Source organism: Sminthopsis crassicaudata, chromosome 4 (genome assembly GCF_048593235.1).
Source record: "Sminthopsis crassicaudata isolate SCR6 chromosome 4, ASM4859323v1, whole genome shotgun sequence".
NCBI classification, from domain to species: domain Eukaryota; kingdom Metazoa; phylum Chordata; class Mammalia; order Dasyuromorphia; family Dasyuridae; genus Sminthopsis; species Sminthopsis crassicaudata.
This window is the reverse complement of record NC_133620.1, coordinates 456,100,851-456,117,855: the sequence shown is the minus strand read 5'-3', so window position 1 is coordinate 456,117,855 and position 17,005 is coordinate 456,100,851. Positions and strand designations below refer to the sequence as shown.

Genomic DNA, 17,005 nt, shown 5'->3' with positions numbered 1-17,005 from the left:
TCCAGAGGGGCTTCCGGGAAGAGAAAGAAGAGAAAACACCTGGGCTGAGCAGAAACAGAAGGGTAGAGATAAGGGAACAGTGTATTCCATGCATGGGGGGAGAGCAAAGAGGAGGAGATGTAGAAGAGCCGGAGGTCCAGTTTGGATGGGCGAGGGAGAAGGACTGGACCTGGGATGTCAGGGCTACAGGGAACTCCCAAGTGAATACAGTCCCTCTCCCAGTCCAGGTGCGCACCTGCCAGAGTTAGTTCCCTGGGGGCAGGGAGATGATTGCTCTGGATTGCACGGACCATGTGCCAAAGCCAGGTGGCTTGGAGCTCTGTTGTAGACACCCTGAGTCCAGGTTCGCATTCTCTACTAGACGTGGTGGCTGTTGTCTGTCCTTCGAGATCAGGGAGGGATGCCGTGGCTTGGATTTAAGTGAGGGAGGGTCTGTGGGGTCACCTGCTTCACTCCTCCAGAGTATCCAGGCCCAGTGGCCAGATACAGAGCGGGACGCCTGGAGGTGACCCCGGATGCCAAGGAGACCCTGCTTCTTTAAGCTAAGATCTTTAACAGGCCTGTTTGACTGAGGCAACACCCTTTCAACAAGGAGGGCTATATAGGAAATAAGTAGGGAGCTACAGAAGGTCCCACTGTCACCAGATTGTTTGGCTGATTGGCAAAAGGGGGATTGGAGGCAGAGAGAGCAGTGGGAAAGTGACTATTCCAAGCAAGACAAGGGCCTATCCCTGCACCAAAATGCACTGTTCTGGAAAGCCACTGAGAACTATTCTGGAAAAGCCATTAAACTCTCAGTGATCTTGGATAATCTGCACCAGGGCTAGATTTCCCACGGACGCCAGAGGTAGCAGGAAGGCCCCACACAACCACAGTCGTAGCGAAGGACGAGGAGAAGTGGGTGCACACTGACAAAAGGTCACCCGTGGTCTGTGAATGTGAATGTCGTGCCATAGGAAATGGCGATTCTCAAGAATTCAGAGAAACATGAGAAGACTTCTGCCAACTGATGAGAGCAAAGGACCCAGAGAGCGCTTTCCCCAATGCCCAAAGAGATTCAAAGGAAAACAGAGCTGAAAAGTGCAGAACGCAGCCTGCAAAATGAGCAGTGGCGGACTTGCCAAGGTCGCACAGCCGGAGAGGCTGCCCCCTGCAGGGAGGCTCAAAGGAGGGATTCGAACCCAGTTCTCTGACCAGTCGAGCTGCACCAAAGGACTTCTTCCCTACCTTGCTTCCTCCCCTTCTGTCACAGAAGCAGCCCCTAGTAATCCCTGGCCAGCTCTCAGTCAAGAGCTAACCAAGGCCCGAGTCTCCCTCTGCATCGGGGCCGTCTCTGCTCGTCCTGATCTGTATCTGGCCACGGGAGCCAGATGGCTCTGGAGGGACCTCCCTCACTTAAATCCAATTCAGGGCACATTATGGCATTGCTCCCTGAGGTCACAGCGGACAGCACAGAAGCACAGAATGCCATGGCGGGAAGGAACCATAGAGCCCCTCTAATCCAGCTCCCCCATTTTACAGATGAACAAACCAAGGAAGAGGGATCTGCTTACACTCAGCCAGGTAGGAAGGTGCAGAGCTGGCTCTGAGCCCAGGTTATCCACTCTAAATGGACCCTGATGCCTCTGGCAGCAAACCCCCTCTGGATTCTGGGCCTCCCTCCTTTTCCCCACTCCCAATCTCTGCCTCCATCTCCCCCATCCTGTCTCCTCCCCACTTCCTCCTATCACCATCCCCGCCCGGGGTTCTCTCCCAGTTATCTCTCAAAGGGGACTGCTGTTCTCCAGTCCTCCCCCAGCCCTTTTCTGTGAAGTCCCCGCCCCAGGAACTGAAAGGAAACTGATAACGGGACTCAGAGGCTTCTTCTCCCCAGCTGGGAAGAAGCTGCCTCAGGCCTAAGGTTTGCCAAGACCTCGATTTCAAGCAGTAACTCTCTTTGCCTCTCTGTCTCTCTCTGGGCTCCCCTTGCTCCTTCTCTCTCTCCCCCTTTTCTATTTCTGTCTGTCTGTCTCTCCCTTGCCCTCTGTATGTGTCTCCCTTCCTCCCCCCCTTCAGTCTCTGGTTCTCTGGTCTGATTTTATCTGTCTCTGCCTATCTGTCTCTCCCTCTCTCTCTGTGTCTCTCTGTCTCTCTGTGTGTTTATGTATGTCTTCCCCGTCTCTCTGTCTCTCTGTCTCTGTCTCTGTCTCTCTGTCTCTCTCTCTGTCTCTTTGTCTCTCTGTCTCTCTGTCTCTCTCTCTCTCTCTCTCTCTCTCTCTGTCTCTCTCTCTCTCTCTCTCTCTCTCTCTTTCTCTGTGTGTGTGTGTCTCTCTGTCTCTGTCTCTGTCTCTGTCTCTGTCTCTGTCTCTCTCTCTGTCTCTGTCTCTCTCTGTCTCTCTCTCTCTGTCTCTGTCTCTCTCTGTCTCTCTCTCTGTCTCTCTCTCTCTGTGTCTCTCTCTCTCTCTCTCTCTCTCTCTCTCTCTCTCTCTCTCTCTCTCTCTCTCTCTCTCTCTCTCTGTCTCTGTGTGTGTGTGTGTGTGTGTGTGTGTCTGTCTGTCTCTCTGCCTCTGTCTCTCTCTGTTTCTCTCTCACGCACACACAAAATCCCCCAATGGCACTCTCACCATCACAAGGTGCCCAGTGTCTCAGGGTGTCTGACCCTGCAGACATCAGAGCCAAAAGGAGGGCCATCTGCTCCTGCAGCCCCCGGCCCCAGCCCCCACAGCAAGGTGTGTGAGCAACCACATGTCTCCAGAATTCCCGGGGCAGGGATGTCTCCTGCTGACCCCAGAAGGCGCTGTGCCCAAGGGGTGTGAGGGGACACTTGAAGGCCTCTGTCAGATTCCCCAAATTTACCAACACCGGCCCAGAGCGAGCCGCGGGGTGCAGTGGAAAGAGCCTGGATCCAATACCACCGCTGACCCCGTGATCCTGGCCAACCCCAAGCCCCAGTGATCTCATCTCTAAAATGGACTGCCTGCTCTCCGGGTTCCGTCCCCCGGAGATCCCATCCTCAGACTCCCTCCTTTCCATTCAAAAAACTCTCAAGCCCCCGGCCCCCGCTGGCCTCTCACACCAGGTCCCAGCCGTTTGTGGAAGAGCCCCTTCCCACAGGTCACCCAAGCCTGTGCTGGCCCGGGCCCAGTGCGCACCTCCCACACACCCTCCCCCCGCCCGGGACCCCCTCCCGCGCGCCCCCCCCTGCCCGAGACCCCCTTCCGCGCGTCACCCCCGCCCGGGACCCCCTCCCGCGCACCCTCCCCCCGCCCGGGATCCCCTCCCGCGCACCCTCCCCCCGCCCGGGACACCCACCATCCGAAGCCCCCGAAGGAGACGCTGCGCTTCCTCCCAAACATCGCGGCGGGGCTCCGGGGCATCGGGGTGACGGCTTCTCCGAGCAGCAGCGGCTCTGGGCTAGCCCGGCCAGGCTGCGCTCGGGGGTCTGCCCACCCCCACGCTTCCTGTGGGAGGATCGGCCGAGCCCGGGGCGGCAGATCGGGGACAGCGGCCGGCCAGGCCCCTCCAGACCGGGGCAGAGCGCGCTCGCGACCTTGGGCCCGGCTCGGGCGGTAATGAGGCGGAGAGGAAGGAGAAGGGAAGCAGAAGGTCAGGGGGGCAGGCTCCCCTCCCCCGCCCTGCCACCACACCCCCGGGGGAACTGGCAGCGGCGGAACCGCTCAGCCGGCGGATTGCGCCACCCTGCCAGGGGACCCAGCCGTGCGCGGCTCCCCGCTCCTCCCCGGCCCCCGCTTCTCAGAGTTCCCACGGAGCCCCAGGAGAAGCCCCAGGCACGGCGGCCGCCGGGAGCGTCGGGCCCGGGGGGAATGAGCCGCCAACACCGGCCCCGGCGCCCGGTGGGCGCTCTCCCGGTGCCCGGTGCCATCCCTCGCCCTCATGCAGCCCAACAAGGCCGTATCTGCAGGGCCTTTAGCGCGGCCGGGGCTGCCCGGGGTGGGGAAAGAGGAGGCAGCCCGGGACCTGAATGAAAATCTTGACTCGTTTACTCGTTTCTTGTGAAATCTTAGGCAAGTAACTTCCCCCTCGAAGCCTCGGGTTTCCTCACAGGAGAGGGGTTGGGGGTGGGGAGGCCGGGCTCGGACAGGCTTTCAAATCCGGCCCCGCACCGGGGAGTCCCACTCCGGAGCTCGGGGCTGGACGCGGGCCCAAAGCCCAAGCCCCACGGCCGTTCCCTGGAGGCTCCCGGCGGCCGGGACTCCCCCATCGCCACCCACAGCGCCCGAGCCCCTGGGGGACCGCCGAGGAACCCCAGCAGTAGGAAGCCGCGGGGTTCGTGAGCAGGGGTGCCTCGGTCCCTGGGCTTGACCAGATCTCAGAAGCCTTCTGTTCCAACTCCCTGACTACAGATTTGGAAACTGAGACCCGATTAAGCAACAGGCCCAAGGGAAAGTTATTTCGCTTTTTGGTTCTTCCAGGAAATATATTTCTTAACTGAATGGTAATTCCTGGAGGTCACAGAACTGACCATTGACTTAGCTTGCGATGTACAGTAAGTGTTTAGTAAGGACTTGGTGGATAATTGAGGGCCTGAGCGCAGCCCCCAGTCCTGAAACCTTCTCCAAGGCACTCTGGGGAAGGGGACAAGACACGGCAACAAATGTGAGGTCTGGGGGACTAGGGCACAGAATCCCACCGTCCTGACCAAGTGGGGAAGGGACATCTCCGCTCAAGGGTGAGGCAACAAGACCCCCCAAGAGTCACAGATTTAGACCCAGAAGGAGCCCTAGAGGGCATCAAATCCAACACCTTCGTTTTTACAAATGAGGAAACTGAGGCTTAAAGGGCTCCCTCCCCCCAACACAAGCCCTCTCCTTCCTCTCCACCTCCAAGAAGGAGAAATAAGGGGCCCCGCTGTAGCTGCCCTGGTCCTTCCAGGGCCCCTGGTTCCCTCCACCCCTTCCCCTGGGCTTCCTGTTTGTGGCTGTGCTGGTGCAGCCCTCACGGGAAGGCTGCAAGAGAGAACCAGCATGGTGGGGAGGGAGGAGACAAAGGCCAAGGCTATTTTTGCCCCCTGTGACATGTTTTCCCTCCCTCCCCCACTGCCTCAGCAAGCAAGCCTGAGATGGGGGAGGGTTGCCTCTATTCCCCAGGCCAAGATGGGGCAGAGAGTGCTCCAGTTTGGGGGGGCTGGCATTCTGCTAGGGAAGACCACGGGATCCTGGCTTTCCCTTCAGGACGTAGGATTTTTTGGAAAAAGCATGATGGCCAGCTGACACTCAGAGGGGGCGGGAGCTGAGAGGAGAAACTGGGGTTCAGACTCCTTCCCTCTGCCCAGCAGAAAAGCTGCTCTCTCTGGCCTGGGGAGCACCTCAGGCCCTGAAGTGCCTCCTCCTACTTCCATACAACCTCCTTCCAAAAAAAAAAAGCACCTTGAAGCAGCAGGAAGAGGAACTGAAGCCATCCAGCCCCCACGTCACTGGCCCCAGCCCTGTTTCTCATTCCAGACGGTCATTGGAAAAATAGGCAGCCAGAGGAAGGCTGGGGCGCCCCGATATGTGCGTGCAGCATAAAGTCAAGATTTGCGGTCAAAGGCCCTGGGTCCAAGTCCCACCAGTAACGTTTACTGCTGCCTAGGCCTCTGTGAAGTGAGCATCCTGGGCTCTATGGGTTCTGAGGTCCCTTCCAGGTCTGGGAATTGTGGCTCTATAGAGCTAGAGAAACAGCGTGACCTAAGAGAGAGCATTTGGCAGAACCCGGGTGTCAACCTCAGCTCTGGAGGCCACACGTTGGGCTAAGGAATCCCAGGGCTCCTGCTGTGACTGGGCCCTGGGACATACAACATTGTGTCCTGGTCACTTGACTAAGGGAGATAACAGCCTTCCTTCTCTGTCCTTACCCCTGGATAAAATAGACAATAGATTTAGAGCTAGCAAGGACCTCCCACCGGAGCCAGTCCAACTCACTTCACAGCTGAGAAAACAGATATAGGAAAGGCAAATCAATTGGCCCAAGATCACCCAGATAACCATTGTCAGAGGCAGGATTTGAACTCAGGTTCTCAGGACATACCAACTGCCTTCCTTCCCCATACTCTGCCTCCACTAGCCATATTCACACCGTACCTGCCAATTGCCAGCATCCTACAAACATTACCTCATTCAAAACTTGCAGCCCCTTGAGGGGCACATCATGAGCTGTATTAGCCCTGATGTCCAGAGGACTTAGGATGATGAAGTGTTCAGGACACCCAACTGGCTAACGGCTGGAGGAGGAGAGAAGGGGAGGATTTTAAATCCTGGCCCTGAGAATATCGCTCAAGAGCTGGAAAGGATCTCAGGACCTCCAGGCCCCACCCCTCACTTTTCAGATGAGGAAACTGAGTCTGCTGCCTTCTGAAGTGCTTGACTCCATTCCTCTCTGTGGAGGCCAGACAGTAGAAGTGGAGGAAGAAGCTGTCAGAGGATGAGGCTGGGGGTGGGGGATGGACGTGCAGAGAGATCCAGAGGGGGCACTCCTCCAGGGAGCTCCAAGCACTTTCTCTAGATCTACCCTGCTCACAGGGACCTTAGGGGACACAGAACAAACATCAAACTTTTCATTTCCTGATTAACTTTTGTGTGCTTAGAAATATTTTTATTCTGTTTAGTTTTTAGTTTCCTTATGAGAAAACTCTTTCTTCCTTTTACAGAGCAGCAACAAGGCCATCCCTCCCTCGCTCTGAGATGGGATCGCCTCCTTGTAAAACAGATCCTACACTCGTGGCCTGGAGGGTGAGAGAGATGACAGAAAGAAAGGAAAGGGAGAGCAGATGCTAAAATCAGCCATCCGCTGCCCCAGGCGGCAGAGACAGAAGAAAAGGGATTTGGGTGAAGTTAAGGGGAAATTCATCTCTGAGCCTAAGTGGCACAGGGATGGAGAGCCCAGCCTGGAGTCAAGAAGCCATTGTTCAGTTGTTTTCCAGTCCCATCAGATCCTTCCTGACCCCATTTGGGGTTTTCTTGGCAAATATATTATTTTGTCATTTCCTTCTCCAGCTTATTTTTACAGGGAAGGAAACTGAGGCAAACAAAATTAATTCACTCGCTTAGGGTCGCACAGCTAGCAAGTGTCTGAGCCCAGATTTGAACTCACAAAGATGAGTCTTCTTCATATCGAGTCTGAGACACGGAGCTATTATTATCTCCATTTTACAGATGAGGAAACTGAGGCACATTGCCTGGGAGGACGGTTACTAATCTGAACTCTGGTGTTCAGCACTCGCTTCACTATGGCTCCACCTAGCGGCCTTTACTCTCCTTCACACACTCTGCAAAGGGTGACTCAGACCATAGTGCTGTTTTTCACCCAGAACTCTCCATCTCCTGCCTCAGGACATTTTCTCTGGCCGTCCCCCAAGCCCGGAATGCCTTCCTTCCTCCTCTCACTTCCTGGCTTTCTTCAAGTATGCTCAAGAAGCATTTCCCAGTTCTCCTAAATCTTGCCCCTTCTCTCTGAGATTGGCCCAAATTTACTCCATATTTTTTGTTGTTATTTGTATATTATCTCCGTCATTACACCATGAGATCCTGGAAAACAGAGGAGACTGTGTTTTTGCTGTGTGTTTGTGTATAGATGAGCACCCAGAGCACAGCATTTATATGGTAGGTACTTAACACATGTTAGTGGATTAAATGACTAATTGACTCAATAGAACTGTCACATAATGAATTGTCACTAAAACAACACCAACCTGACCTATTTTTAACAAGCTACAGATATTGAAAAATGGAAAATAGATAAAGGAACAGACATCAACACAGACTAACACTATTTCCTAAAGAAGTTTTAACAAATGTAAATCACCACAACCAGAAAATCCAAAATCCATTTCGGCCAGAAAGCACTAGATTTCCTTATCTAGGGCGAGGCATCCAAGTACAATGCCAATTTCAAATAAAAATTCAAGTATAAAATCTTACAGAGGGTGATGGTAGAAAACCAGGAGCAGTATTGTTCATTTGAAAAAATGATAAAAACAAAGTAGTAGTGGGGGGATATACAAAAAGCCTGGCAAGGGAAGCAAATAAGCAAAACCATCCAGAGGGCATTTACAAGTGAATTTAGGAAGAGGATCACAGATTTAGAGCTGAAAGCGTGTTTTTATGGTATATTTACTAGGCCAGAAGAAAAACAGGAAAGATCTATAAAACATACATAGAATTATAAAAGTTTTTCTGTGATAAACTCCAGTCAAGGTAGAATTTCCCCTTTGGGACTCAACATCACAATCCCCAAGATGTATGAGGAAGTAGAAAAGGGGATAAAGAAAACAAAAATGGGGGAGCTAATTCGTACAGTGGATAGAGCACCAGTCCTTAAGTCAGGAAGACCTGAGTTCAAATGTGGTCTCAGACACAATACTTCCTGGCTGTAAGTCACTTAACCCCAATTGCCTCAGAAAAACAAAAAACAAACAAATGAAAAAGAAAACAAATTTTAAAAAACCACTGGATTAGACTGACTAGACTGACTGCTTAGACACAGCTAGGTGGTCCAGGGGATAAAGTGATGAACCTGGACTGGGGGAGATCTGAGTTCAGACACTTATAAATGGTGTCATCCTGAGTTTCTTCAACTATAAATGGAAATAATAATAGCACTATATTTCAAAATTGATGTGGGGAACAAATGAAATAACATTTATAAAGCACTTAGAATAGTGTCCAACCCATAATAGGTGTTTAATAAATGCTTATTTCCTTCCTTCTAGATGAGATTTGTCTGCAGGAAATGAAAACAGTGTGATAACATGAGGCACTGATTTTCAACTCAACTAAAAGAGAAGAAAAGCTTGGGGAAAATCTCCTTTAATATTTAATATCAATATTAACCCCCAAAGGAGGCTATTAATATTATTTTAATGCTACTCAAAAAAGGAGACTGAGGGGATATTAATAACTTCCAATCCATCTGCTTAGTTCTCCATCCTTATAAAATTATCATGAGAATAATCTACATAAATTCTGAGGACATCTTTCATGAAAGTTTGAGAAGGAAACAGGAAGGTGTTTTTTTTTTTTTTTTTTCAGAGTGAACTACATCTTTTTACTAACACAATTGACTGAAAGGTAGAGAGAAGACAAAATCCAGCTGCGTCTATTGTTTGTTGACTATGAAAAAGCATTTGATTTGGCACAAAAGAATGTCAGGGTCTTTTTAAAAGGAGTCCCTCTCAAAGAGACGCCTTCAGAATCAAGGTTTCTCCTGGAAATATGTCAAAATCAGACAAGAAGACTTGAAAGCTGTATCAAGAAAAAGAACTTTGTTTGACAGCTTTTTGATTATTAATACCAAGCGAAATAACAAAGATGCTTCCATCATCATGGCGCATGATGTCCAGGTATTCCTACTTGTGGCCAACACTGGACACTCCGTCCAGTCCCAGGATGTTACCTATATGAGTTCCATTATTACTCAATACTTTGGCCTAAATCTAAAACATTAAAAACAAAGTGAATTTTTTAAAAACACCTTTTTCATATAAATTGGGATGGACATTCCAAAGAGCTAATCCAACAATCTATATATCTTGGTCAGACAAATCATATAGACAATGATTGAGGCGCAGAACAGGAAGGAGAGACAGGCTAAAATGGCTTTGGGAAACCATGTCCTGTTTTTAATAACTCTCAAGCTTCTCTCTAAAATAAAAATCTGCCTTAAAAAACAAACCAAACCAAAAAGAACTTTTCATGACATCATTCATGGAATGTCACAGTTTCCAAAGAATGACAGTTGAAGACCAATGAAAATGGTGGGCAGAATTTGACTCCAATAGCTTACCAAAGAAAAATTACATAGGAAAAGCAATGTCAGGGATATCATCAGAAAGACAGGGGAACAGAAAAGAAGGGGGCCTGCTAGTAGGCAACCGGTACCTGATGAGTGGTCCACATGCTCTATTGGAAGTTAGGCAATATCTAGGGAAGAGGGTAGGGGAAGGAGGGGAAAAATTGGAACACAAGGCTATGCAAGGGTCAGTGTTGAAAAATTATCCAGGAATATGATTTGAAAATTAAAAGCTTTAATAAAATTAATAAATAAATAAAAGTAATATATTACAAAAAAAAAAAAAAATACACTGTGACCAGGCAGGATTTATATCTGGAACATAGGTTTAGTTCAACATTAAGAAAACTATCAGCACAATTGACCTTATCAATAAGAAAAACAATAAAAATCATATGATTATCTCAATTAAAAAATAAAAAGGAAGTTAGACAATGTCAATAGAGAGAGGGAGAGGGCCAGGGAACTTACAGGTGAGGAAACTCCTTTTATCAATGCAAGTCAGCATTTTCTCTGCAATTTAGTCCTAAGTGACTTGCCTGGGGTCACACGGCCGATATGTGTCAAAGCAGTTCTTGTACAGGAGACCATTTCTCCATCTATTACATCATGGTTTCTCAGAAACTTGGAGGGAGCGCGCCCAGCTTGGTGAGAATCCCTACAGAGACTCTGTGGTCACAAATGGACAAACATTGCACAGAACGGAAAATATGGAAGGGCTCTGATTGGTGGAGGGAAATCACAGTTGCAGCAAGGTATTAAAGTTCACAGATGAAGAGACTAAGGCTCAAATAAGCCTGGAACCACAGAAAAGTTGAGAAAATGTGCCTCCCTTGCTACTTTCAAGAGGTGTGAGATTTTAGGTGTGGAATAATGCACACTTTCTAACTCAGCGGATGTATTAGCTAGGTTTGCTAAACTGGGTTATTGTTTGGCCATTTTCTCTCCTTTTTGTTTTATAATACAGGGGGTAGCCCTCTGGAAGGCAGAAGGATATATTCAGAAATGAGAGTGTGGTAAAGCTAGAAGATATTTGTGAACAACCCTCTCTTCATACTCTACTAAATATATATATATATATATATATATATATATGAAAATATCTACTGAGAAATTAATATCGCTTATATTTAATAACTAATTATTGCATAAGGACCAAGGCTTTCCCCTTTTCTACTTCCTTATCCAGAAACCAACCAGTGTGGGAAAGCGATCTTAGAGATTTACGCAGGCCAAAATCTAATCAGAGAATAAAAGAAATTCTAAATTTGGGCTAATGGATGCATTGCTTTGCTGGGATGAGTTTTCAGAAAGGTTAATCCCTCCCCCACCATCGAGACAAGTGATATAAAAATTAATGTCTCTGACAAAGATTTGAGTGACCTAAATCAGCACTCCGAGACTTTCATTTTAATATCATAATCTCATTGGATTAAGCAGTCCCAGCTGATTTCCATCCCTCAGGAATACCTACTTCAAAGGAATTCCTCTTCCCAGGGCATATGAACACCCCCGTTAGGATTCTTTGGTCTAAGACAGATGGACAACCTGCTGGATATCCTGCTGGTTATTCTGATTAAATTACCCAGAAACCATGGCTTTCAGAATTTATCATACCCATACACAAATATAAAATCATAGAAATAGAAATAAAATCATATAAAATGCTTAGAAATGCACAGAAAATACATAGAAATAGGTAGATGAAAATGACCACTTTATTTGGTGGATTGTTGAGTTCAGAATAAAGATAAATACATTTGGAGGAAAACAAAAGTCACTATAATTTTTTTTAAAATATGGCCCAGAGTTTAACTTGAATCCAGATCTACTGATTTCCAGTACTTCACTGAGCTGACACTGTCCCCCACATTCATGAGGATCCCTTGGTGGGGTCCTGGATTTTAGCTTCTGGGCTCCTCATGAGCTTAGGCCCGCCACCACACTGGGCAGAACTTGACCAGTTCTGCTCTTTGGTCCACACTACAGGATACTTCTCTATATTTCTGTAGGACTGATGCTGTCACATATACTGTACCCCCTCTCCAATTCCAATGCTTCCTGTAACCTCAAGGATCAATGCATTTAAAGGTCTTCATTCTCTGAGCCCTTTCCTCCCTTTCCAGTCTTACACATGACTCCCCTCCCCTCCAGCCAAAACGGCCTCCTTGATCCTCCAGCACACTCCATCTCCTGCCTCCACACCTTTGTCCAGGCTCTCCCCCATACCTGAATGCGCTTCCCATACTTCTCAGATTTCCTGACCCCATCCCCAGGTACTAGAGCACTTCCTAGGAAGTCAGATACCACTGGACCTCAGGGCTTTTTGTGTTGTCAATTGTTTAAACTTAAAGTACAGAAGAACTTTTAATGTAGAATAAATTTAAAATGCATCCTTTGTTGTTGTTGTTTTGGAGAATCCGTGTCTTAACGTCTGTGCCAGAGCTTTAGGGGCAGCTCTTTGTGCTGGGGAGAATGAGACACCGCTGCCCTCCGCTTCCCACCCCAAGCCTCCCAGAGCAAACAGGACTCCAAGCTTTGTCGCTAGGCTCCCCAGTCTGACACCGCCGTGCCCAGATCTGGGGGCTCAGAGAAGGCCCGGGAGTCTGCACCCGGCCCTCTGTAAGCCCCCTTTGTCCTCTCTTCCCTGACTTAAAAGGATTAGCCAAAAAGCTGGCCCTCCACAGGTCAGCCAAGGGTCCTTCCCACCCTCAACTCCATTCCTCCCATCAAGAGCTTCTCTCCCCAGACCAGTGACAGGAAACCCAGGAAACAGATGTCCTGGGAGCGGGGGATGAATCACTCATTGCCTGGCCTCCTCCCCAAGGGCCTCCCCAGACAATTGGGGCATTCACAGGGGCTCCAGGCCTTCCTGCGCCCAGACTCTCATTAGGACATTGTCCTACTGTGTGATGACCCCTCAGTCACCTCACTTGTCCCTGCCTCAGTTGTCCCCTTTGTAAAATGGGGAGAATAATTCTTGTCTCCTTATAGGGCAGATAAGGCAGGAATTCACTGACTCGGGTTTTAGACCCGGAAGGACCCTTAGAAGCCCGCGGACCTTGTCCTGTGACAGAGGCAGAAACTCAGATCCAGAGGATGCTCCCAGCCCTAGAAGACAATGGCCGCCGACATTAAGGGAGAGATCACTCTGCCAACACATTCTCCCATCGGGCACGATTGTTATCCCATTGCTCAGCTGAAGAAAGCTCATTGACTTGTCTGGGTCTCACAGCTGGTAAATTAAGGCGGGATTAGAACCCAGGACTCCAAATCCAGTGTTCCACCCAGACTTCACCACCTGTATGACACCAGAATGGTCCCAGAGATCCCAGAAGCTAAAAAAGTCAGAGAGGCTGGACAGAGTTCCCCCTTCGGACGTCCTCAAAGGAGCTCAAGAAGGAAATTAATGTAAGAACTGAATTTCTGTGTGATGGTGCAACGTCGCAAAGAACCCACTGGGCCAACAGTCAAAAAGATCCGAATTCAGGTCCTGACATTTAATGGCTGCTCTTATCCTCTCTCTGGGCTAATACTGCCTCCTGGGGGGTGTTATGAGAATTTAAAAAGGGCATAAAAAAGGGGATAAAAAGCTCGGGCAGCTACCTGTCACAGTGGACACAGCCCCGGGTCTGGAGTCAGGAAAGCCTGAGTTCTAATCCAGCCCCAGACCTGCCCTAGCTGGGTGACCCTGGGCCAGTCCCTTCACCCTGTCTGCCTCAGTTTCCTCATCTGTCTAATGAGCTGGAGAAGGAAACGGCGAACCGCTCCAGTGTCTTTACCAAGAAAACCCCTAATGGGTCACAGAGTCATCCAGACCAGACAATATTAACTCTGCAAATTTAAGGGTCAGCTGCAATCGCAGGGGAAGGCCCGACCTGCTTCTGAAACACCATACAGTCTGTGTACTTCCAAGAACAAGAGATGTGGTGATTCTAACAATGAATGTGCTAATTGCAAATGACTCATATTAGAGTCTACCTTCTAGGATCTCTGCTTAGAACCTCCTCCTTAATTCTCACAGAGTAACAGGGATGAATGGCTGACAGACTGCTAGGAGTCAGAGCTGGGGGTCTGGGCCCACCAAGAAACCAGCAGATTTTAGGAGGTAAAGGGGAGGACAAAGATATTGGAGCTGGGTTCCAGTCCTGCTTCTGTTGCCTGCTAATGACGCTCTGCAGAATAATTGATAGAACACTCGATTTGGGAGCCGGGAAGATGCAAGTTCAAATCCTGCCTCAAATAATTTACTAACCTTTAACCTTACCTAAAAAAGGAGGATCACTGAGCTTCCAGGATTTTGATGAGGATTAAATCAGATAAGGTAAGCATTAAAGTGATAGATATGGGACCTATTGTTATTGTATTATTATTAATACCACATTTACCTTCCTGGTTTTAGCTTCTGCAGCTGTCAAAGATGCGTTATTGTTCATCTATCCCATTTAGTTTTAAGGAACAAGTGGAACAATGACATAAATAGCTAATGGATATATTTCTATTACTGCTGTTATTAGGAGTTGAAGTGTAGACTTGTGGTTTCTGATTTCAATGGTGCACAGAACTCCCCATGAGGATGTGGATTCCATATTCCTGGGGCAGCTGGGTGGTGCAGTGGATGGAGTACCGGCCCTGAAGTCAGGAGGATCTGAGTTCAAATTTGGCCTTAGGCACTTAACACTTCCTGGCTGTGTGACCCTGGGCAAGTCACTTACCCCAATTGCCTCAGTAAAAATAAATAAATAAATAAATAACAAAAGAATATATATATATATATATTCCTCCAAAGGGTGTGGATAGAACAGTAGCCCTGGAGTCAGGAGGACCTGATACTTCCTTATTTCTTAGCTGAATAAATCACTTCACCCTGTTTGCCTCAGTTTCTCCATTTGTAAAATGAGCTGAAGAAGAAGAAAATGGCAAACTACTCCATTAGCTTTGCCAAGAAAATCCCAAATGGGGTCATGAAGAGGTGACTCAAAAACAAAATCTTACCAAAAGAAGCAGAGAAAGAGTGGGGAGGTGGGGACACAAGAGATGGAAGAGAACTGAATGTTACTGCTGTTATGACAAGGAGAATTTGGAGCCAGAAGACCAGCCTCAGTTCTGGTTCTGAGCCTCCCTCCCTGAGCCTCCTCCAGTCCCTGTGGGGAGTGACAATCCTGTCTGACCCCGGGCAGTCACCCCCCCACACACTCTGGTGAAAACGGAGGGGGTTGGAGTGAGTGAACTCTAAGTCCTATGGATGGGGATGTGTCCTAAAGCAGGACAAAGCATTGTGGGGTGTCTCTCTACATCCCCCCAGTCCTACTGGCAGCAGGGATGGAGTTGCAGCTCCCTCTCCGGGACAGTCTGGGTGCTACAGAGGAGAATGGACGGGTTTAGGGAGGGGGGGTAGTTTCTAAACTAAACAAGAAAGAAGGAAGCAGCAGCCAGTTCCCCTCCCCCTCTCCCAGTTCCTCCTTCCTACAGTTCTGGGTTTCTATATTAAAAAAAAAAAAAAAAAAAAAAAAAAAAAAAAAAAAGGGCAGATGGGGGAGGGGAGCCCTGCCTGATCAGAAAGCCTGGAAAGGGGCCCAGCCAGAGTTCTGGTTCCTTCTGCAGGGAGCTGAGAGCAGAGGGGGGCCGGCCCCTCCTAATAATAATCCTCGGGTAGGTACGGGGCTTTATTCTTTACAAAAGGCTTTCTCACATACATTATCTCTTTTGATCTTCATAATAACCCCGGAGGTGAGGGGGAGGAGGGGAAGGGATTAGGAAAAGCCTGAGGTCTCCAGCTGGGTAGCTGAGCAGGTTAGAGCCCAGGTACTCCCTGGGAATCCATTGTTCCAGTCCCCGCTGACTGGGGGGAACGGCCCCACGCGGCCCTTCCCCTTCTTTGGGACTCAGTTTTCTTCCCTGTAAATTGGGGGACACACAACCCATATTAGATTGCTTCCTGTCTAGGGGAGGGGGAGGCAAGGAAGGAGGGAGGGAGAAAAAAATTGGAACTCAAAATCTTACCAAAATATATTGGATTACTTGCCTCTAGGAGGGCATGGGAGGAGGAGGTTTGGGACCCAAGGTTTTGCAAGGGCGAATATTGAAAATTATCCATACATATCATGTGAAAATAAAAGCTTTATTTAACAAAATGCTAAACTGGGGGGGGGGGCTCTAAGGTTCCTCCCACCTCTGTTTCTCGCTCTAACACTCTGTCTGAGACCCCTTCTCCATCTAAAGTCATTGTACTAAGGTCTCGTGCCAGTCTGACGTTCTAGATTGGAAACCCACCTCCCCCGTCCCCCCAGCAAGGGTATTTCTCGGACGTTTGTCCCATGGGCCAAAGAACTCTCAAGTCTGACCTTCCTTAAACTAAGATCCCTGGGAACTCTGCTCTCCGAAAGGCTCTGAGATCCCTGCAACAGTCGGCGCTCTAAGGCCCCACCCCTCCACCCCCACAGCTCGGATAACCTTTTCTGGGGTCTCTTTAACCAGCTTGGACATTTCCTCGGTGCTTCTCATAAAGCAGGAAGACCGGCCAGGAAGCCCGGGAGTACAAAGGAGAAGTTGTCTCCTGTCCACAGACTGGCCCCTCCCCCCACCAGGGCGAGGACCCCGGCCCCAACGTCAACAGAGTCAGCGGTGACTCGCATGCAAAGTCCCAGCTGCTGAGTGGGAAAGGGCTCCTCCAATGCGTCCTTTTCTTTTTTCTTTAACATAAATTTAGGGGAAGGGGAGGATAGGGAAAGGGAGAAACCCCGGAGGGCTCCCCTCAGATTCCCTTACAAAGGACCCACGGGCACCACTGGGGACGGAGGAGAGGGCCATGGCTGGGAGAGGGGCTGACCTGACACAGGGCCTCAGGGCCTAGGCCACACTCGGGGGAAAGCCCAGGGAAGCCCCCTTAGTGAACCAGATACAGCCCATGAAAGCAAGCTAGCCACAGAGTGAAACAAAGCTCAGTGCCCTGTGAGGGCCTTGGTCAGGACCAGGGCCAGCGGATCCTGCTCAGCCGCCCCTTCTTCCCAGGACAGAACTCAGAGCGGGTGTCCCCCTCACCCTCTGGGGAGCGGGGGGGGGGGGGGAAGGGAGGGCGGGGTGCGTGACTCTGCTTTCTCTTCTTTCCCTCCCCCAGCCTCTTCCCCTGACCCCCCAGGAGGCAGCTCAGGTCAGAGGAGGCAGCCGCCCACACGATTTCCAGGCAAGGGAACAGCTGCCAAGGTCTAGGTGATGTGTGGAGACGGGGAGGGAGGGAGGG

At 49.6% G+C, this 17,005-nt stretch overlaps 1 protein-coding gene across 2 annotated transcripts in view; it reads right to left on the bottom strand.

Annotated features, from left to right (window-relative positions):
- Window positions 1-17,005, bottom strand: part of RAP1GAP2 (RAP1 GTPase activating protein 2) — a 221,458-nt gene that overhangs the window by 194,825 nt on the left and 9,628 nt on the right. Inside the window, exon 1 of one of the 2 annotated variants that reach the window (XM_074263902.1) lies at window positions 3,292-3,591. The exons of the other annotated variant lie outside the window; for it this stretch is intronic. Coding sequence (XP_074120003.1) covers window positions 3,292-3,356 — 65 coding nt within the window. The 5' untranslated portion in view covers window positions 3,357-3,591. Of the gene's footprint in view, window positions 1-3,291; window positions 3,592-17,005 lie in introns of those variants that run through there. 2 annotated transcript variants of the gene reach the window in all.